Here is a 23,586-nt window from a genome sequence, read left to right as displayed (position 1 = left end):
CTGTAAAAGGTACCCCTTGTACCAAGGGCCCTGTGGCCAGGGAAGGTCTCGAAGGGCTGCATCATGTATCATGCCACCATGGGGACCCCTCACTCAGCACATGCACACTGCCTCACAGCTTGTGTGCGCTGGTGGGGAGAAAAAGACTAAGTCGACTTGGCACTCCCCTCAGAATGCCATGCCCACAACCCACTGCCTGCGGCATAGGTAAGTCACCCCTCCAGCAGGCCTTACAGCCCTAAGGCAGGGTGCGCTACACCACAGGTGAGGGCATAGCTGCATGAGCACTATGCCCCTTCAGTGTCTAAGTCAATTCTTAGACATTGTAAGTGTGGGTAGCCATACTGAGTATATGATCTGGGAGTTTGTCCAAAACGAACTCCACAGTTCCATAATGGCTACACTGAATACTGAGAAGTTTGGTATCAAACGTCTCAGCACAATAAACCCACACTGATGCCAGCCTGGGATTTATTGAGAAATGCACAAAGGGGGCATCTTAGAGATGCGCTCTGTATGCCAGCTCTGCTGTTAGTGTGTGACTGATCGGTCTGTGCCAGCCTGCCACTTCCAGACAAGATTCTGACCACATGGGGTGAGTGCCTTTGTGCACTCTGTGGTCAGAAATAAAGCCTGTCCTGGGTGGAGGTGTTTCATACCTCCCCCTGCAGGAACTGTAACACCTGGCGGTGAGCCTCAGAGGCTCAAGCCTGGTGTTAGAATGCCCCAGGGCACTCCAGCTAGTGGAGATGGCCGCCCTCAGGACACAGCCCCCACTTTTGGCGGCAAGTCCGGGGAGATAATGAGAAAAAAAAGGAGGAGTCACCCCCTCAGCCAGGTCCACCCCTAAGGTGACCAGAGCTGAAGTGACCCCCTCCTTTGAAAATCCTCCATCTTGTTTTGGAGGATTTAACCCAAAAGGGATAGGGATGTGCTCCCCTCCCCAAAGGGAGGGAGTTCAAGGAGGGTGTAACCACTCTTCAGGACAGTAGCCATTGGCTACTGCCCTGTGACCCTCACACACCCCTAAATTCAGCATTTAGGGACGACCCTGAAACAAGGTTATTAGATTCCTGACGACCTCCAAAGAAGGAGGACTGCTTAACTGAAAAGCCCCACAGAGAAGAAGGAAGACGACAACTGCTTTGGCCTCAGCCCTACCGGCCTGTCTCCAACTTCAGAGAACCTGCACCAGCGACGCATCCTGTGGGACCAGCGACCTCTGCTGACTCAGAGGACTCCACTGCACCTAAGAAGGATCAAGAGCTCCCGTGGACAGCGGACCTGTCCAACCAAGAAAGAAGAAACCATCTTTAAAGGGACTCACCTCACTCTAGAAGCGTGAGTCCCCACCACTCTGCACCCGATGCCCCTTGCCCATGTCCAGAGAAACCAACGACCCAGAGAGGATCCCCAGGCAACTCCGACGATGTGCCCACCCTGGGCTGACCTCTCTGCACCCCCACGACGACGCCTGCAGAGGGAATCCCGAGGACCCCCCGACCGAAAATATGAAAATATCCTCCGCCTGGAGAAGCACTGCACCCGCAGCCCCCAGGCCCGTGAGAAACCGGCCACCGATGCAGCAGTGACCAGCAGACGGCCCTTGCCCCAGTCGGTGGCTGGCCTGAGAAGCCCCCCTGGGCCCTACCTGCAACGTCTGAGTGATCCCCGAGTCCCTCCATTGAATCCTATTGCAAACCTGACCCCCTGTTTGCCCACTGCACCCGGCTGCCCCTGTTCCGCTGAGGGTGTGTTTTGTGTGCCTACTTGGCTCCCCTTCCTCCCTCCCCCTTCCTGGTCTGCCCCCCAGAGACGTGGGTACTTACCTGCCAGCAGACCGGAGCACTCCCCTGTCTCCATAGGCACCCATGTTATTTTGGCTCCTGTTTGACCTCGGTACCTGACTGGCCCTTTGTTGCTAGTGCTGGGTGTTTGGGGTTGACTTGAACCCCCAACGGTGGGCTACCTATGCCCCTGAGACTGAACTTGTAAGTGCTTTACTTACCATATCAACTAAACTGTACTTACCTCCCCCAGGAACTGTTGAAAATTGCACAGTGTCCACTTTTAAAATAGCTAATTGCCATTTTATGAAAAACTGTGTACATTACTGTTTTGGTTCAAAGTTCTAACTATACCTATGCAAAGTACCTTACATTTAATGTAGTTACCTGCAATCTGAATTGTTTGGTTCTAAAAATAAATTAACATAATATTTTTCTATATAACAAATCTATTAACCTGGAGTTAAGTCACTGAGTGTGTGTTCTCACTTATTGTGTGTGTACAACAAATGCTTAACACTACCCTCTTATAAGCCTAACTGCTCGACCACACTACCACAAATAGAGCATTAGTATTATCTATTATTGCCTCTGTCAACCCTCTTGGGGAACCCCTGGACTCTGTGCACACTATATCTCATTTTGATATAATATACAGACTCCCCATACCAAGTCTTTGTCCACTGTCTGGGAACAATACGCAGTACACATTTCACCACAGGCAAGCCATCAACATCAGTTGACACTGGTCACTGGTGGAAAGGTGCATTGACTCCGACAGGAAATTCTTAAAATGTAATTCCCAAAAAAGTAATCTAAAATCTGACTTGACCATTAAGTTAGATTTTAAAATACCATTAAAATGGTAACCATTTTTCAAGCTGTTCCCAAACTGAAGCTAGCCATTTTAAGGTGTTCTTATGTAAGGCTGTGTTTTCCTTTGAGAGAGCCAACCTTACCAGAGTGAAAAATGACTTTGGAGATTTTTCACTGCCAGGGCATTAAAAAATAAGTTCACATGCTCTGCCCTTTAAATACCATGTGTCTTGCCCATTGGATATAGAAACTGCTTTAGGCATAATTTGTAAGCATAAAAAGGAAGGTTTAAGTCTGGAAGATGTTTATTTTTCCAGGCTGAATTGGCAGTTTTAATACTACTTTCTCAGGCCACAGGGACAGGCCTGGAGATGAGCTTCGCATTGTTACTTCAGTGGTGGCACAGTGTGTGTGTTGCAGCCCACTTGTGACATTCAACATACAGTCCTTGGGTACACTGTGGCACCATTTACTTGGGACCTATAGTTATGGTAAATATGCCAAACGGGAGTAGCCAATGTTTTTAGGGGTCAGAGCACATGTACTAGGGTCTCTTAGCAGTGCCACCAGGTGCAATAAAAAACAGCGGCATCAGTCTCTGAGCAGTAACTTTATTCTCTTGACTCCCCAATGCACAATGCGATCCCAGAGTGAGCCTGGGTAACTGTTGTTGCTGTTTGCTGTATGGTTTATGCTTATCTAGACTGAGGTACCATGGTGTAGATGTCATTCTCAAGTAGTAGGAATGCTAATTTGCTGGTAGTGTGATTAAGGTTGAAGAAAGAGTTGAGATTCTTATGGCATTAGCTAAGAGATAAAACTTGAAAAGATAACAACATTAAAAATACCTAATGATTGTTGTAATTCACACATCTGTACACCACTATAACATCCATTGTGTGGCAAAACGTAAGGTTCAGTGATTGGTTAAAGAAACTACACTTTTAAACAGCTAATCTCTTAGTGATTGTGCTTCAGCTTACACTGCTACTTCTTGGGGGAGTGAAAATCACAGGTATACTACACTAGTATTGATTTGCCATAACCCCCAACTCACTGTTAACAAGTGAGGGACCCCATCCTCAGTTATAATGTAATTTTTCTTGTTTGTAATATGTGTAATTCAGGGGTATATTCTATAAGGCATACGTATCAGGAAATATCATGTACGTATATTCTTGTTGTAATTGAATGTCTTGTGATCCGTGTAAACAAAATATGTTGTTATAAAACTAGTAAAGAGAATGTTTAAAGAAATATTTATAATTGAAGTAGTGCCAATCCCTAACTTAGCTTTTTGTTACGCTGCTGTTTCAGATCTATTCGAGTCGTGAGCTTGAAGAAACACTGAATAAAATAAGGGAAATTCTCTCTGATGACAAACATGACTGGGATCAACGAGCCAACGCAGTGAGTTTCCATTCAATTGTTTTTCTCAGATTCCAGTCATTTTGCAGTGAGGTATAAAAGGTCATTTGATTTGTATAGCACCTTGTGCCACTTCAAACAGCATTTTGTATCTTATTTCATACCTTTTTAATTTCACAAAATGTACAGTTTGTATTTTTGACATTTCCTTAGAAGGTGAGAACAAATTGTATGTTTTACGTTGAATAACATGTCAAGGTACATCACAAGACTTCGATAGCAGCTGAGCAAGTGTACACAAATTCTTAGGATAGGCTCTAATTTGCAGGCATAGGCTTCAGCGTTATTCATAATTAGATTAACTGCCACGGCTTACCTGAAGTGATGTCCAAACAAAGAAATATCATATTAACATGGAATCAAATGAGGCGAAATGTCTCGAAGATGTCATGTGATTTTCTTATTCTCCTCGAGGTGCATTTTTCGATTAGTAGTTCCACATCCATGCAGGAAGTTTAGCTAGGGAACGTGAACAAATTCTTTCCTGCATGGCCTTTACTCCAAAGGAAGATTGATTTTGTTTTACAAGTAAAAGGACGATTTTAATCCCAAATAAACACTGTAATACATTTTACTGCAAGAGTGTGGATACAGCAAAGGGAAGGCACTAGAACATAAAACCCTAATATTTTAAGGATAAGCATTAAATATTTTTACATTTTTGCCTATTGGTACTGTAGTGTCACTAGTTGTAATTTATTGTAATATGTTGTAGTGATCTAAAGTGTTGGATTTTGTGACAGCAAATAGCAGGAAAGGGAATCTAGCCTTCACCAGGAGTATGGGGGCCATTTTGGTGAAAGAATGACAGCATATGAATCCTGTCAAAGGCATTAATGTTAACACCTTTTTGATGGATACTTTTACCTACAGATTCCTCGCCGGTTCAGTCCTCCCAGGCACCAGACTGGATTTGGAACACTTCAAAGCTCTGTGACTTAGGTAGTGTGCACTGGCTTCATTTCGGCACTGGAAGTGACACGTGGTTAAGCGGCTGAAGCCCTATAGCACCCATCCAGGCACAACAACTTCAGTTCCCTTTTTTCTGAACTTTCAGTGCAGATGTAGAGCTCTCTAGGAGTTTCTGTGCTTCAGCGCTCTCAATTTTTACTCTGTACATAAAGTGCAGTTTTAGGATGTCTCCACCAAAGTGTTTAAGCCCTAAGCCCTAGAAGGAGTGGGAGGGACATGCCCATCACCAGCTCTTACTGTATCTGCCTCGTTCAGACCAGGACTCTTAAGTCATGTGAGACTTACCCCAGTATAAGAAAAAGGAGGCAACATGTGTCATGGTCAGAACTTGTGATGATTAAAGAGGCTAGTGTCACTCTGTGATCTGCTTGAGGACCCCATCTTCTCAAAGTAAGCGTAAGAAACATAAGAAAAACAGCTTCTTCTAGAGATAAGTCACCCAGAAGCCCTCCAATTAACATAAGAGCTCCATTCTCTGAGCTGGAGTTAGTGGTACCTGTGCCTTCCAAACCAAATCTCCAGCTAATTCACCCCCTGCACTGCCCCCAGAGCCTGTGGTAGAATCGTCCCAGTTCTAGTGGCGTCTGGTGCCTATGTCACCTTACCCTGACTTCCTGCACTCAGGATCAGGTACAGTGGCATTTCTAACCCCCATGTTTGGCATTTTCTGCAGGGCAGGAGCTCTCTGGTGTGTCTTTCAGGCCCCATGGGGCTGGTTGGCATACCCTTTATGCTGACTCTGGTGTCGTTAGGAGCCTACTCTACAGCTCTCTTCTCTGACAAGGCTTCTTTCTTCCTGGTTGAAAGGTAAGTGGGCAATACAAAACATAAGAGCGGGAAACTAGCATGGCTACCCAGGCTGTTTTTTGTCTGCTGAGGAAAAATACTGGTGAGGGAAGGCTCTGGTAGTCTGTGGCAGTCCCCGTCTAAGAGATGAGTTTCCTGTAAAAGGCATATGTCGACTTTAGAATACTCTAAGTATGAAAGGACCGACCTGCACTTGACTACGTTTTTAAGACTCTTAACTTTAAGGGTCAGTTAAATAAGCGTGAGGGGTGGTATGATTTGGATATAGTAATAGGACCAAGGGTCTGTGATAGGAAGTCCCACCTCTTGTTCTCCTGTAATCATGCCTCTCCGAAGTTGCTGGCTATATGTCTGCCACTATGAAGGTGCTCCATCCCTCCCACCCCCTTTTCAAAACAGAAAATCCTCAACCCTGAAAGAACAGCATAAACATAATTCAACAGATCTGGACTAACCGAGAATAGTCGCTGCGGGCAGTCCTCCAAAGGAAGGTCTTACCCCACCTGAGTCCACTGTTTCCTCCCTTTGGTCCCTCTGTCCCCCCACACCAGTCCACTCTGTACCTGGCTGACAAATAGCCAGAGGTGCTTTGTGGTCCAACGACCTTCACCCCTCGGCATCCCCTGACAGGGACTTCAGAACTGCTTTCCTCTCATTAGCCATAGTCTCTGGATCTGGGAGAAGCGTGCCTGGTGATGCTTTCTGGCTGCGCTGCCCCTGCTGTTCCAAAGCCTCAAGATCCCCCCTTTGTTGTCGACCAGGATGACTCCTGGGGGTTTTCTGTTCACAGGATCTTGCAGGCCACCTCCAGTGAGCGATGCTGGTGCACAGTTCCATTCATCTTGAAAATGAGCCGTAACAGAATAGCAAACTTGGTAGAAAAGCAAAGTATGGCCCCTGAACGTCACTGGGTGTGTATCTCTAGCTTTGCATAAAATCAGTGGGAAGTCATGAACGCAGGATAGGATGTCAGCTGGAGGGGTGATCTGCTACTCTCGCAGGCTGACGATCTCTTGCTTGAGCAGTTCTATATCCCCATCTCGTGCAGTCGGTCTATCTTCTATGGGGGAGACCCTTTTGCCCAGCACAGACACCTCGCACTGGACCGCTCTTAGGTCCTGGGAGAGGTCCTGTTTCACCACCTGTGGGTCCTCCCTAGGAGATGAGAAAAGGGCCTTCAGGAAGTTTATCAATCAATCAAAGCATTAATAGAGCGCGCTACTCACCCGCGAGGGTCTCAAGGCGCTGGGGGGGAGGGGGGGTTACTGCTGCTCAAAAAGCCAAGTCTTGAGGCGCTTCCTGAAGGCAAGATGGTCCTGGGTAGTTCTTAGGTGTGCGTGGAGGGAGTTCCATGCTTTTGGCTGCCAGGTAGGAGAAGGATTTACCTCCTGCGGTGGTTCTGCGGATACGAGGGATGGTGGCGAGGCTGGCTGAGCGAAGCTGACGGGTGGGCATGTAGAATGAGAGGCGGCTGTTGAGGTATTCGGGCCCATGTTGTGGAGAGCTTTGTGTGCGTGGGTGAGGAGCCTGAAGGTGATCCTCTTGTTGACGGGGAGCCAGTGCAGGTGTTTCAGGTGGGCGGATATGTGGCTGTGGCACGGTATGTTGAGGATGAGGCATGCGGAGGCATTCTGTATGCGTTGAAGACGTTTCTGTAGCTTTGCGGTGGTCCCTGCGTAAAGGGTGTTTCCGTAGTCCAGACGGCTTGTGATGAGGGCATGGGTAACTGTCTTTCTAGTTTCGCCAGGGATCCATCGGAAGATTTTTCGGAGCATGCGGAGGGTGTGGAAGCATGATGACGAGACGGCGTTGACTTGCTTGGTCATGGTGAGGAGGGGGTCCAGGATGAATCCGAGGTTGCGTGCGTGGTCTGAGGGGGTTGGTGCGGTGCCCAGAGCCGTGGGCCACCAGGAGTCGTCCCAGGTGGACGGGGAATGTCTGAGGATGAGGACCTCCGTCTTGTCTGAGTTCAGCTTCAGGCGGCTGAGCTTCATCCATTCTGCGACGTCTTTCATTCCTTCCTGTAGGTTGATTTTGGTGGTGGTAGGGTCTTTGGTGAGGGAGAGTATCAGCTGGGTGTCGTCGGCGTAGGAGATGATGTTGATGTTGTGTTTGCGAGCGATGTCGGCGAGGGGGCTCATGTAGATATTGAAGAGGGTTGGGCTGAGCGATGAGCCTTGGGGTACGCCGCAAATGATCTCGGTGGGTTCTGAGCGGAAGGGTGGGAGGTAGACCCTCCTGGGTTCTGGGGTGCCCCTAAATAGTTAATTTAGGGGTGTGTTTAGGTCTGAGAGGGCAGTAGCCAATGGCTACTGTCCTGGAGAGTGGCTACACCCTCTTTATGCCTCCTCCCTGTTGGGGGGGCGGGGGAGCACATCCCTAATCCTATTGGGGCAATCCTCCAAAACCAAGATGGAGGATTTCTAAAGGCAGGGGTCACCTTAGCTCAGGGCACCTTAAGGGCTCTCCTGACTGGTGGGTGACTCCTCCTTGTTTCCCTAATTATCTCCTCCAGTCTTGCCGCCAAAAGTGGGGGCAGTGGCCGGAGGGGCGGGCATCTCCACTATCTGGGATGCCCTGGGGCACTGTAACAAAGGGGGTGAGCCTTTGAGGCTCACCGCCAGGTGTTAAAGTTCCTGCAGGGGGTGTTGTGAAGCACCTCCACCCAGTGCAGGCTTTGTCCCTGGCCACAGAGTGACAAAGGCACTCTCCCCATGTGGCCAGCAACTCGTCTGGTTGTAGCAGTCTGGCAGAAACTGGTCAGCCCCACACTAGAAGTCTGATTGGTATTCAGGGGGCAGCTCTAAGATGCCCTCTGGGTGCATGTTACAATAAATTGCACACTGGCATCAGTGTGCATTTATTGTGCTGAGAAGTTTGATACCAAACTTCCCAGATTTCAGTGTAGCCATTATGGAACTGTGGAGTTCGTGTTTGACAAACTCCCAGACCATATACTCTTATGGCTACCCTGCACTTAAAATGTCTAAGGTTTTGCTTAGACACTGTAGGGGCATAGCGCTCATGCCCTCACCTGTGGTATAGTGCATCCTGCCTTAGGTCTTTGAGGCCTGCTAGAGGGGTGACTTACCTATGCCACAGGCAGTGTGAGGCTGGCATGGCACTCTGAGGGGAGTGCCATGTCGACGTAGTCATTTTCTCCCCACCAGCACACACAAGCTGTAAGGCAGTGTGCTGAGTGAGGGGTCCCCAGGATGGCATAAGACATGCTGCAGCCCTAAAAGACCTTCCCTGGCATCAGGGCCCTTGGTACCAGGGGTACCAGTCATAAGGGACTTATCTGAGTGCCAGGGCTGTGCCAATTGTGGAAGCAAAAGTACAGTTTAGGGAAACACAGGTGCTGGGGCCTGGTTAGCAGGGTCCCAGCACACGTTCAATAAAAACTTAGCATCAGCAAAGGCAAAAAAGTCAGGGGGTAACCATGCCAAGGAGGCATTTCCTTACAGGGACCTAAACATTTGGTTTGTTAAACTCAATATGCCCCATCCAAAATCTATCACCACTGGCCTAGTCACTTTGAACCTACATCAGATTGTTCACAATCCCTCACACATCGTTGGACACATCCTAGATGTAATTTTTGCAAATCCTCAACTAGTTACCGTTCAAAGCATCAAGCCAATCGTATGGTCAGACCACCATTTGTTAACTTTCCGACGTACAACACCACAAATCAACACACCCCATAGCATCTTACATACATCCATCTATCGATCATGGAGCAGACTCAGTTTTGAAGACTTAGAAATGCAACTAACAGCCAACACAGATCTAAGCACAATTCTGTTCCAAAACTTTGAGTGGCTGCTGGAAGCTTTTGGTATCCTAATAACACTCAGAAAAACTAAAAAGGACACAAGAAAACCAACACCTTGGAGAAACACAGAATTTAAAAAGAGAAAGGAACTAATTCAAAGACTCCACAAAGCCGACATTGAAGAGACTGCTCTCGCCTGGATAACATCCTACCTTCAAAACTGAACTAATATTATCTATTCTCCCCCTTCTCGTCCAAACCCTACCTCACAAAAGCAGGGGTCCCCCAAATATCAATCATCTCACCTATGCTTTTCAACATCTGTATGTCATTATCAGAATTGATCAATGATTTTCAGCTCATATGCTACAACTATGCAGATGACACACAAATACTACTTGAATTGGAATGCCCCAAAGACTTTGAAAACTCACAAATATTCAGTTGCCTCAGAACCATTGATCAGTGGATGACTTGAAGTCATCTCAAACCTGAATGCTTCCAAAACAGAAATACTCACATGCGGCGACTGGAAAAAAATTATGTTCCACTGTGCGCCTGGTCTGATGATCTGGGACCACCTCCTCCAATATCCAAGGAAGTTAAAAGCCTTGGCATTACAATGGACTTTCAGTGAATGCCCAGTGGACAAATTAGCACGATCAAGCTTCATCACCTTAAAGACTCTGTAACACACCTTCTCCCACCTCAGATTTCCACACACTGTGCAGGTTGCTATGTCTCTTGTTATATCCAGACTATGCCATTGACCTCTACCATGGATCATCTCTATCTTTCTGAATAAACTACAACTTATCGAGAACTCAGCTGCCAGGCTACTATTACATGTAAAGCCACAACCCACATCTCCCCTGCCTTGAGAGCACTACACTGGTTACCACCTTGAAGCTGCTTTGTATCACCCACAAAGCTATACATGGAACATGACCGCTATTCATTAGAAACAAAATAACCAAATACCATTCAACAAAGAAACCTCCTCTCAAGATTGGCACCCTTCCTTAAAACACCAGCATACAAGAAAAATACAATACGTGGTACATCCTTCTCTGTTCAAGAAGCCAAACTATGGAATTCATTACCCCCAAATATAAGAATCACAGATAACAATCTAGTCTTCAAAAGATTACTCAAGAGTTGGCTCTTTCCTTCATAACTACCATATTCAAACAGCGATGGACTGCATATGTCTGTGTTGATAAATATTTATGATCTGATTGTGTATATTCTAGACATGTACAGTACTTTAAGAACTATGTATATTTACTATTTGATAATTATACACATACTCTTTAAGCTTCTTTAACAAATACATATTTACTCACGGTTAAATTAATATGTGTATATATATATACATTTCATACATATATGTATATGTGTGAGTGTATATACGTATATATTTGTATGTATGTTAGTGTATGTTTAACATGTTCATAGGTCATTGCATAGCTGATAGAAATGTTGTTAAATATATATACTTAAGAATCCCTGCTTTTTTTTATCACAATGAGCAAATGGTATCTTAACTATTTAGCAGCAAGCATTTCCCTATTGAAAAATTTAGGAAAGATAAATGAATGTTAGAAAAGTACATTTATTAATTAACATCAAATATTACACATCTTGAAAGTCTGTTTATACAATACTACTTTTCTTTTCATATTATTATACCCATTATTATATTCCTTGCACATTTATTCCCTTACTATGCATTTACAAATCTATTTAATACTCTAGTCATACTGTAGTACAGAAAAAAAATAAAATTAAATCTATAAATAAAAAGTATATACAAATAAAATAATAAATAAATAAAAAATAATATAAATGTTAATCTCTTGTAAGCTTTACTCTGTCCCTCCATCACCCTGTGTCTCTATCAATCCATCCTCCATCCCCACTCTGACTCATCCTAAACCCACTCTACTACTTTCATCTCCAAAATAACCCTTCCTAAGCTCTTCTCCCCTCTACCACTTCTAGCTCATCCCAAACCACAGTTTACTACTATGATCTCCCAAACAACCCTACTAAATTCTTCCTCATTGATCTCACCTTTGAATCCTCCAAAACCCCTCCTGCTACTCTGATCTTGCTAACCCCTTTCCGCAGACTCTTCGCTCCTCCATCTCTCCTTTACTCATCCCAAGCCTCATCCTATTACTATAAACTCCCAATTAACACTTCTGGATTCTTCCCTCCTCTATTCCTCCATTACTTGATCAATCCAACTAACAAACTCGCATATCCTCTGCTCAAATTAACTCATATTAATACTAATACTGTACTCATATTTCCCTATACTAATCCACCACTAATTCCTCTTGGGTTCCGGTGTAGCGTGCTACTCGCCGAAAAACACTTCAACAGCTCGCCGGGGGTAGTAAGCACTATATAAATACAATTACAATTAAAATTATGCTAATATTCTTATGTATATTCAAAATCGTATCCCAGTGTTTCTCCGTCCGTACAGTTTTGATCCTAAACTTTTTACTATGTTCATAAATAAGTATTATCCTAAATATATTGGAAAATAGTATATGTCTTGTTATCCATGCTGATGAACTGATATGTTTAATTTTGTTATTTTGTAGCTCAAAAAGGTCAGATCGCTACTTATTGCCGGAGCTGCAGACAACGACTGTTTTTTTCAGCATTTACGGTTGCTTGATTCAGCATTCAAACTTTCAGTCAAAGACCTCAGGTCGCAAGTTGTCAGAGAAGCCTGCATAACTGTGGCGTAAGTATTTCTGAATTCACCAAAAGTGAACAAAAACCCCTATCAGATCAGATATTTAATCTATTTCAGTGCAAGCGTGAGAACTAACCATGAAATTACAGGTGAAAACAGTTTTGAGTGGGGTGTGACTAGCATGGTCGCAAGCATTATGGGTGAGCCTGGAGTAAAAGTGTAGCTGCTTGTAATTCAAACTTAATAATTAAAAGCGTTTGTACTACAATAAATAACATAACAGGTTCATGTATTAAGTGCAGATTCAGATTCACCCCACAAGGAGGCCTCCCGATCCTATTGAAATATAAAGGATGATTATTATCAGTGCTTAAATTGCTAAACAGAATGCATGCGCCCATAGTTTTCTAGCCAACTTCTCAGACATTGCCTGAACAATTACATATCTAGGTTGTAGTCTATGGAAATTTTATTTTAAAGTTTTGGCTGCTCTCAGTCAGACTGATTAAGAAAAGACAAGATATGGACTATAACTTGGATATGTAGGTTGTGGTATTTCTCTGTAGACTGGCACTTCAGGCTTCAGCTGTCATGCTCACAGTGTGAAGGAACATGGAGGCAGAAGGCTTATAGGGTGGACTCCAGCAAGCAGCCAAAGAATACAGCCAGGCATTTGGCATCCACTGGATGGTCTTCAGCCTCCACCAAGAGATATGGAGGGTGATGGAAAACATATTGAAATGCAAATATTGTAATACTTAATATTGTGTCAAGAATGTTGTAAACCAACAAATAGTGTTTGAGAATATTCTTGTCAAGAATATCATTTTTTTGGCAGGGATGAGGAATCCCTATAGCCTGGCTCCCAGCACGTTTTGTTTGGGGTCAAGGGGAACACGTTTTCATGTTTATTTTGTCCTTGGGTTAAGTAGGCCCACCGCCCAGCAGCACAAGTACTTTGGTGGCTAGTTTACAGAGAAGGGAACTTTCTGCATTTGAGTTAATGTGTGTCCATATGTTAATGTTGTTCGAACTTTTGTTTATGGTTCATTAATGAAAAGCCTTTATTATTAGGGTGAGTGCTGTAAATAAGTTATACGTCACTCTGCATTACTGACAGTGGCTCCATTATTAAAAGAAAAAAAAAAAAGTGTACTCATGTTTGCAAAGTTTAACATTATGAGGCTTAGTATAATCCTCCCAGAATGCTCTCTGATTAGATGCAAATGTTTTCAGAAGCCTGGAATCAAGAGTGATGATTCTTTGCTTTCAAAATAAAACATTAAGGAAAAAAAATGCAAGAAGGAAAGAAAGCGTTTCGCTACCATGACATTTTAGGTGCTATTTCTTTGAAGAGTTATTAAGTAAAATGTGTTGATGCATGCTAGTATTTCCCCAAAAATATTCCTAATGGAACGTCAGGGTAACCATTTTCAACAATATTATGGGACGCATGAAAATAAACAAGCACGGGCAAAGTCAACCCAAACAACACTTGTTGTGAATCTTTTGGTTTCATCAATTTTCGTGTTTTGTTTTGACATGGCTTATGTAACACTTTATTGTTGTGGAAGCTGCCAGGCCCTCACCATTGTAACAAACACTGGCAAAAAGCAAAAAATGGTTTGGTCTCGAAAGGCACTCATTGCCACCAGTGGCATAACAATGGCCTTGCAGCCCCTGTGGTGCGGTGCCCCCTATGCCCTTCCTCTGCCCCCCCCGCTCCCTGACACACCCCAAACCCCCAACCCCTCAGCAAAACACCTGCCCTGAGTGAGTCTCAGGAGGGTGCCCTCAATGTTCTTGTTGGGGGATGATTGTCACAGTAGTTCCTGTGACTGACCAAAACTACTTTGTGTGCCAATGTGTTCCTTTTGGAAGAACGACAATACTGTCACTCACAATAAAGCTTGCAGATAGAGAAATAGTAGTTTAATAAAAACAAAATGTCTTTGTTAGCGCCAGATCTTATTAGGGACCCAGTTCTTAAAATCACAAAGGTGCGCCCATGGTATATGTCTTTGAATTAGTGGCTTTCATAAATTCACAAGAACTTACAGAAGTAGACCAGGAAATCATACTCCAAGAAAATATTTGTGTACTGTATTTTAGCATGAGCAAATGTGCGTGTGTAGATTTACTCATGTGAAAATCTATTGAGCGTTTACTAGTTCACTTTCTCTCCAACCACTTTTTTGTTCCCAACCCTGGAAGAACTTCTACTTCTGTCATTGTCAGAATGGGAAAAGATAAAAGAAGTTGGTGAAAATCCTTAAAACCTGCAAGTTACTAGGTTTACAGACTCAAAGGCATTCCAGCCCTGGAACTATTGCTTACTTCTTCCTCCAGCCCCAGAATGTAGATCTGAAGAAAGGTGGGAAAAAAAAGGAAATTGCTATAGTAGGGATTGCAATTGCAAGTATTTAAGCACTACTATAGTAGTAGCCTTGGCACAATTTGAGAGGTTATCAGAGCTCTTACATAATGAGATTGCTGCAATAATTTGTTGCTGCACAACATGGCACCAAAGGGACAAGTAGATTTGTTTTTTACAGAACAAGTAGAATTAAGAAGCAACCTGTCCCATGGACAAGTAGATATTTTATTAAATTCCACACCCCTGTTTAGATATTTGATATTGTGTTAAATAGTAAGGGTTTCTTTAATATAGTTTACTTAAATATATTTAATATATTTTTTACATTTTTAAAATAAATTGCAATATTAAATTGCTTATATTGTCAATATGTTTTTTTTAAATGAAAGTTTGACATTTTCATTTTTTTTTTAAAGTCAAATTAGTAATTTATAACGTTGAATTTGGGTTTTTTTGTGTAATAGGATGGGAAGTAAATTAAATTAGAGATATAATGTTCATTTTGTAATGTAAAATGAATTCTATTTCTTAATTATGTATATTGTTTTGTTGCCTTATAGTTAAGTGTGTAAGTATATATTTTTTATTTTTTATTTTTTATGTTTATTAAAGAATTCTTATTTTGGTATTTCTTTTGTAGTAGGTTATTGGGTTTGTAGTGCAAACATGAAGAAGTAAGGACCAGTTCGGGGCCAAAAAAGATGGCGACAGGCTGAGCCTTGCTCCTCTTCTCTTGCCCGGCTTGATTGAATCTAGCCATTCAGCTCACACCAGTCTGCTTAAGTTAGGTATAGCGCCTGCAAAGTCTGGCATACTCTGAGGCAGTTGTAGCGTCCCCGGCATCAGCTGCTGCTTCAGCCCGCGCTGGCTCTGCGAGCACCTGGGTGAACAGGGAGGAATAGCCAGCCTCGAAAATTGGCAGCCCAATTTTAAAATGATTTTCGGCACAGTCAGGGGTGATGGCCTGGTCGTAAGGCTGCTTGGATCTTGGCTCTGGCATTAGATATCACTGGTAGCTGAAGCAGTATTGGACATGGTTAGAGCCTGCATAGCTGGATTATACGTCTCTGACACCCACCCAGCACTCTCAGGCTACATTGTTTCTATGCTTAGCAGAGTTAGTTCAGCTAATAGAGTTCATTGTTATAATGTTTCCGAAAGTAACAATTGTGGCTCCTGTTTCAGTAACTGCCTCCCTATTGGTTAATTCCTCGGAATGTGATAATGACTTTGGGCCTGTTCAGTCCGAGGTTTCTGAAGAATCAGTAGTCACCACGGCTAGAGGGTCCAGGCACTGTCTTCATGGTGCATAGCTACCTTCAGTAGACAGGAATGATGAACTCTGCACTGGTGGAGTAAGTCACAGGCTTTTCCATCTGATCATTCTCTACGCCAGGAGTATTCAAATATTCCCTGCGCAGTTTCTCTTGAACAGTGCCCTTTGAGGGGAGTGGGTGGGAAGGTATAACTGGTGGCATACCCAATATGCTGGATGATGTGATGGTCTAATATTCAACTGGGAAAGGTGAACAAGATTCATTGAAGACTAGGAAAGAAGTACAGGGTAGACAGCATAATGGTGAACCTACGGTTGAGCCCCCATTAAATATTTGTAGCAAGCTGCTGGCAGCTTGAACTAAATATTGTTCAATTCGACAGGGTGCAGCTACAAAAAATGAATAGTCCTCTATTCTGAATGCTCGTTAAGTGACTCCTAGTCACCAACTGGCTGCTAGTGAGGCAACAAAGAGGTAAGACTATCCGCAAAAATGGCAGGTATCGATCCCTAGCTGAGTTGGGTCTCAGGAAGTGCTGTTTCCCCCCCCCCCCCCCCCCCCCCCCCACCACCCCCAACACACACGCGAGCTGGGAGGGTTGTTGAGGAGTTGCTGGTCTGAATGTTTGGATATTGGATCCTATCTCTCTATTGGCGACTCGGCTCAAGATGTTGTCCCAGCTTAAACCTGTGCTCAAACCCAAGCCAGATGTCGTGGGGTTAATGTCTTAATTTGCTCTGATCAGTCGCTTCAAGCTGGCTCTAACACAGCGGTCCGGTTGGCTGATAATATCCTAAACTTTGTTCAACTTATACAGGCTTATTAATCCGAGGCACTGCAATATTATGCCCAAGTTTGTTTCAATAACACCCATTTGCAGCAAACATAGTCAGAAATAACTGGAAAAGTGTCTACACTGTCAACTCAGCTGCTTAAGCGCCAACGGAGGGTTGCAGATATTGAAGAAGTTTGAATGACTACTTTAAAGGCAGCCAGGAAGCATGAAAGTCACCTCATTCTGGTGCAGTGTAAACTAGAGGATTTTGAAAATCTCCAATTCCGCAACAATTTAAGAATGATGGGAATATTGGAGGAGGAAGAAGGGGTGGGGGGGTCAACCCCTTCACTTTATTATACAGCTGTTCCAATATACCTTTCCTGATCTGTCGGACTGGGATCTCAGATACAGCGCACATACCGTCTTCCAGTTTGTCACACTGTGGTCATTCCTAAAATGAATAGTACCTGCCTGACCTGTTTTGATATACGTTGGTAGCATACTTTTGTGAGAACAAATATATTTGAATGCTCGGCCATCTTCTTCAATTGCAGTGGACTCAATTTCCTATCATGTATGGTCAGATTCTGTAAGCTAACAATGGATTGCAGATGGAAGCTGCAACAGATGGTCAACCCATGGAAAGCAGCCGGGGCCCAATTATTCCTTCAGGAGTCTGCATGCTTAAAAATTCAACTGAATGGGAAAACAGATTTGTTTTCAGCAGTTTAGCCTTCAGCAATGGCAAGAGCAGACTTAAAGGAGAGTTGTGCTCAGTCATGTAGCTGGGGTGTAATTATTATGAAATTAGCATTCCTGGTTTCATTAGTGTCCCTGCTGACTTTCACCTGGAAGATTTGACTTACACAGTGTTTAGAAGTTTTGGTTGATCGTGTTTATACCAAGCAAGTTTAATTAAAATGTATTTAAATATTGTGACTGCATACCTAACTATCTTACTTTATACTTATTTAGCGTCTTAGGCAGCTATGGAAAAAAAATCTATTTTTCACAAGAGTGAGTGTAGGGGAGTTGGGTCACACTGAGGGTGAGTTCAGTCGCAGTGAGAACAGTCCTTAAGGTCAGTCAGCCCACTGAGAAGACATTCGATAAGGTTTCCTGGGCATGTCTATGACTAAATATACATGCTATGGGTATTGGCGATAGGCGCATATTATTGAAGTCCATTGACTAGGGTGATTCCTCTCTATTCAGCATATGTCGGGGCACATGGGTAGGATGTCGGCTATCCCACCTTCTGTTTGCTCTCCATTTAAAACCTTACTTAAGATCACTCAGTAAGAACTGTTAGATTCAACCAGTTGTACTGAATGGGATTGTAATTCAAATCAGTTCTTGCGCTAATGATGGTGTGGTATATTCATCTGTTCCTACTCAAGCTAATCGTCAAATTACATTAGAGTCTGAGAGGTTTAGGACAATTGCTGGATATACATGGAAATTATTTAAAACATAAATTACAGTTAATTTTCAGACAGACAAAATAATTTCTGGGATAGTCCCTGCTGCTTCTTTTTTAGCAGTTAAGATTTCAAGTAAAGTAGAGAGGATTTTGTAATTGAATTACAGCTCACTCCTGCTGTCATGTACTGCTAAGATGAGGACTTGGAGTTGTCTTCCCATGAGCATTTTTGGCTGCTGTAATATGAACATACTCCCCAAAGTTCTTTAACTGTTTCTGGCAGCCCCCTTCCGTGTACACCTACTCTTTTTTTCAAGCGATTAGTTGAGGCTATCAATAGTTTTATATGCGGTTATAAGAGAACCAGGCAAGCCATTAGATTTTTCAAGCACCCTTTTATTTAGGGCGGATTTTCTCTGTCTGATTTAAAGATCTGTTTTTGGGCAGCATTCAACACTCGTGTTAGGAACCTTCTACCTGACCATAATCTTGATACGTGTGCTTTAGGATATGAAAAGGCTACGGGGCTGATTTCAAGTTTTTTTATGTAGACTTTCCGATCTGAATGACTTAAAAAAGGTGCATTTTAAGATTGTTAAAAATAGATGTTGGATTTGGGGTGAAATGTGCTCTAAATACTTCGTGTCTGGTGTCCACTCTTTCACACCTCTGTGGGGAAACCCTAATTTTTCTCCCATCTTTAATGACACAGTCGTCAGATTATTATGTCTTCATGATCTGAAAGTGTTGGGCAGCTATGTGACAATCATGGGATATGTACATTTGCGTATTGCAAATACTTTGATTTTCTATGACAGTCATTTTTTCAAGTATCTTCAAATTTGTGATTATTTTCTAACCTGTTTATGACGCTTCTATTGCTGATCCAGAAACTCTGGTATATTTGTATACTACAGTGGGTAAGCTATCGATTAGCAAATTATATAGTATTATGTGCAGTAGTAGAGAGGACGTTCTGACAAGTTTTGTAAGTAAGTGGAACCGCAGGATTGGTTAGGTTGTCCAACCAGAAGAAATATCTAATGTGTTTGATATCATAAGTGGTTCAGTGGTGGCCGTCAACCTAACACTTCAGCAATACAAAACCCTCTGTATATTATATTACATTCCAGAGTTAATTAATAAGCAGGGCATTAATATCAGTAGTAAGAGCTATTGTGCTAAGCGCGAACTGTGGGTTACCAGCAGCAGATTTTGTACACGTTTGCTGGCTGTCCCTCTCTGAATGAGTAATGGACTAATGTAGCTGCACTGCTTTTCCAGCACTTGGGGTCTAATGTACACTTTTTGTAAAGGATATTATGCTGGTACTCAAACCTGAGGTTAGCACCATGTGTTCTACTGTTATCTCGGTTGCAATTATAGCGTCTCGTTTGTGCATCGCGAGGCAGTTGATTAGTTTCACATCCCCTAGAGTATGTGAGTGGTGGGCACTGCTCTCTCTGGTATACTAGTTTGAGGCATCCATTCTGAGGATAAAGGGCAACAAGGGGTGCATATATCTCAACTATATTTGAGCCACAGTATTTAGCTGATGATACTTTTTAAAAATAAATGCTTAGTTTATTATTTCTTTTTGGCACTGCGCTATCCTTGGATATTGTTTATTATCAATCTTATTGTTTTACTTTGTTTCTGGTTATATTAATTTAATGTACTTGAATACTGACATGAAATATGCTATTTGACTTTATCTAATTGAAAAATATTAAAAACATATTTTAAAAAAAAAGGAAGGACCGACCAGGTAAGGCTGAAGCCAGTGTTACTCCTCAAAGGAAAGTTTTTAGCTGATGTGCTAAAGGGATGCCCATGGAAGGGACTGAGAGCCCTGGTCCCCTAAAAGTGCTGGTTGGAGCCCACCAGGCATCGACCAAAACAAATTAACCTTTGCTTCTCATGTCACATGAACACTGTTGTCATGAAACCTAACTATTTTTTTTTCTTTTAAACAGACATATTTCAACAGTTTTGGGCAACAAGTTTGACCATGGAGCAGAATCCATTGTGCCTCCTCTTTTTAATCTGGTTCCCAACTGCGCCAAAGTCATGGCTACCTCGGGATGTGCTGCAATCCGAATCATTATTCGAGTAAGTGATATCCGTTTTAATTAGTTTTATTTGTAATATTGTTAACTGTGGAACAGGCCTTTAACGGTGTCAAAGTGTGCCTAAAGGGCACTCTTTGGTTACATACTAATGGTTACATACTAATACAAAGTCAGCATTTTAAAATTAAAATATAAGCAAATCATCATTTTTGTTCACAGACATGTGTATAGAACATTTACAATTATTGACTGTCTATTAGATTTAGGTTGAGCTGATTATGTAACTCGAGTTCAGGTGTATACATGTAGTATTACACAGTGTGTGTGTACAATCCAAAAAGCTCATTTTTAGTTTTAAGCGTTATTGAAGCATTGAACATACCACTATTTGCTTTGCCTCTCTGTTCTGACATTAATACTATTCTTGGGTTGTTTTACACCATTGTTCTGCTTTGCTCCTGACTGAAAGGGAACAAAATAAAAAGATTGCAAAGAATGCAGCACTCTTAGTCTGAGTAATGAATATATAAAGGCACTTCCCAAGCTAAACGAAGATAATAACGTGAGCACTTAATGTGAATGCAGCACACACGTGCAGCTCTTAAACAAGCACAGCAGTGGAATAATAATAAGAGAAAATGCAATACATCTAGCAGCAGGAGTAGTCAAAAGGGACATAGCCAAAGTATGGGGAGCAAGTGAACCCCCGTCGGTGAGAGAATGGAAGCTTAATATAGATTGGTGTCACCTAGTCAAATAGGAGATATATAAAGGTAGGGGCTGTACCAAGAAATACGATAAAATCTGGCCCCACTGGCGTAGCTACAGAGGTTTATGAACATTACATGTCATAGGGTAAGGCTAGGTAACTCACCGGAGCACGGAGGGAGAACATGGGTTCTAAAGATCTATACATAATGATGGGCTGATAGACGAACAGTAAAGGACACCAACTAACAGAAATACGTGTTTGAAATACTCTACCCTTATCATCTAAAGGCAACTTGTTATCCATATTGTGATGTTGACATGAGCTGTATTCTGAGCATTTGAGTACTTTAATAAAAAGATTTATAAGAAAAACAAAATGCAATACATCAACAATGAAAATATATATATATATATATATATATATATATATTTATATATATATAGTGACTACGTATATTTATGCATGCACACAGTAAAGCTAGATATTAAGAATTAAAAATGCATCACCATGGGGCTTGAATCCAACATCATCCTTTGTCTGCCAGCGTCAAGTGGGAAACCCGTGACAACTGATACAAAAGACAACGACCCCAATAGGAGTACTCTGAGCAATGCATCCACCCCGAGAAATGAGTTCCTTCTCCCTCCGTGTCAAGCCTCCCCACCTTATATACCTTAAACAAACTTAAGAGGAAGGTTCTAGAAACCCCCTCCCTTTGAGTAAGTTGTGAAATTCAAGCACTGGCTGTACTAGGTCAGTGTTGAAAATACACCCTAGTGACTGGCCAGATCTTACAGTGTATTTCCAAGACCGAGTTGTACCCTTCTATACTATAAACCTTCTCAGCCTGGTACATACTTATCAGGTTTCTTCCCCCATATTATGTTCCTTTCCCTGGTGAGCAAAGCGAAAACATGTTAATAGGTTCTGCACGGAAAAATATCTGCGCCACCAATGTGACTGCATTTGAAGCTAAGCACAAAATGGAGTCAGTGGTCAAGATGGAGTCGTTGGTTAAATTGAGATAGCGTCACAACCATGTAGCACATTGTGGAATATTCTCTTCTTTGTATTTTTTTATCAGTCTGCATGGGTCAGAAAGAGAGACTCTCAGTCGTTATTCAGTGTAATTATAAGTTTGACAGTATATGAAGTAACCTGTTTGCTTTCATTTCCAGACTTGCCCATTAAACATTGTTAATACTGAGTAGCCAGCTTAAAGAAACGCAGTAATAACAATTTCCATATTGAGTGAGGGGCATCATTGTCTTTGAAGTATATATGTAGTAAGAACCAGTAAGGGTTGCATTTTGTTTGGCCCTTCTGGGTACTTGAGAGCAGGATTGGAGCATATACAACATTTAGCTACCTCTCTCTCCCTTACTCACCTTATGTCTCTGAAGATGCCTTGGTACAACAACAATTTGCACAAATTGAACTATCACTGGGTCTGAATGGTAGAAGCACAACAATCCTCTTGCTCTTCCCAGCTGATAACGTGCACTGTCAAGTTCTTAAATCCATGACCACCCTCACATTGCACTCTGTGGACCTGCTGCTCCCTTAACAGACGATTACCAGTATAAGTGAGGAAGAAGACACAGCAGTAGTTGATAGTGCCACTGTCGGCAGAATCTCAGTTTTGCTTCATTGTATGAAGCATTTCTTAGACACTAATAGCATGCATACAAATAAACTTCTATCAGCTATACCTCTATGTGGCCCCAACTTTAGCAATGTATAGCAACATTCCATTGCATACTGTCTAGACATAACTTTACTTTGGAAAGACCATGAACATAACAGAGCTCACAATTTGTTTTAAACAAGCCCAGATAGCATTGTGGCTGCTTAACACTGCATTCGATAGAACAACAGTGGCTCTCTGTGGTCTGTATTCAACAAACTTTCAATGGACCAAAAAATCGCATGCTATTAGTCACTAGTAACTAAACTGTAAATTATTAATTTAAGTATTTCATTATGTGATGAGATTTTGCTATAATCCTTTAACCAGGTTAAACGTCTATTTTAATTCTATTCTTTTGACAGGAGAAAGTGCTGGGCGAAATGTTCAGAGAACGGATACACCACAGTCTTGCTAAAGTGGTTAGGGCAGTTGGGTGTAGCACCATCTCATAATGGAGTATAGGAGTAATTATAGCTGTTTCTGTTTTCCACTCTGGAGAGCAGTTGTCCTGAACTTTAGGCTCTGCCCTTCAGCTATTTTTCACAGAAACTTAACTTTCTGTAGAAATAATTTTTTTGCCTGTCTTCTTTTGATGCCCTTAGTTTTAAGATAAATTAGTTTTACATTAGCCCTCAGCAAACTGCGGTGCCTAGCATTTACCCTGTAAAACTCCTGTGCTTAGTCCCTATCTGCCCAAATTGAGCTTCTCATCCTCTCAACGAGTTGGACAGTAGGAAGAAGCCGTTGTTGCTTTTCCAGACAGTTTAAGTGGGTTCTCTGCATCCTCTGCCCAACTAGTCTTCACAAAAGGCACACTGCATCTTAGCCCTGAATACCTACCTGGAGCTGCCGCCCTGACTTGAGAGGACCCCCTGAGCTAGGGCCTACCCCCACCTGGCTACAGTCTCCTCATGCTTCACAGCCAAACCGCTCTTCTCCCTTAGAGACAGGCT

The 23,586-nt window shown here is 42.7% G+C and overlaps 1 protein-coding gene across 50 annotated transcripts in view; it reads left to right on the top strand.

Moving 5' to 3' along the window:
* The window catches only part of CLASP2 (cytoplasmic linker associated protein 2), a 1,425,897-nt gene that overhangs the window by 563,573 nt on the left and 838,738 nt on the right, over positions 1–23,586 (top strand). For all 50 annotated transcript variants that reach the window (XM_069214594.1, XM_069214706.1, XM_069214671.1 and 47 more), the window contains 3 exons: positions 3,921–4,013; positions 12,207–12,352; positions 20,136–20,271. In XM_069214594.1, coding sequence (XP_069070695.1) covers positions 3,921–4,013; positions 12,207–12,352; positions 20,136–20,271 — 375 coding nt within the window. The remainder of the gene's footprint in view (positions 1–3,920; positions 4,014–12,206; positions 12,353–20,135; positions 20,272–23,586) is intronic.

This window comes from Pleurodeles waltl, chromosome 2_1 (genome assembly GCF_031143425.1).
Source record: "Pleurodeles waltl isolate 20211129_DDA chromosome 2_1, aPleWal1.hap1.20221129, whole genome shotgun sequence".
In the NCBI taxonomy this organism is placed as follows: Eukaryota; Metazoa; Chordata; class Amphibia; order Caudata; family Salamandridae; genus Pleurodeles; species Pleurodeles waltl.
This window is presented reverse-complemented; position numbering and strand designations above follow the sequence as displayed.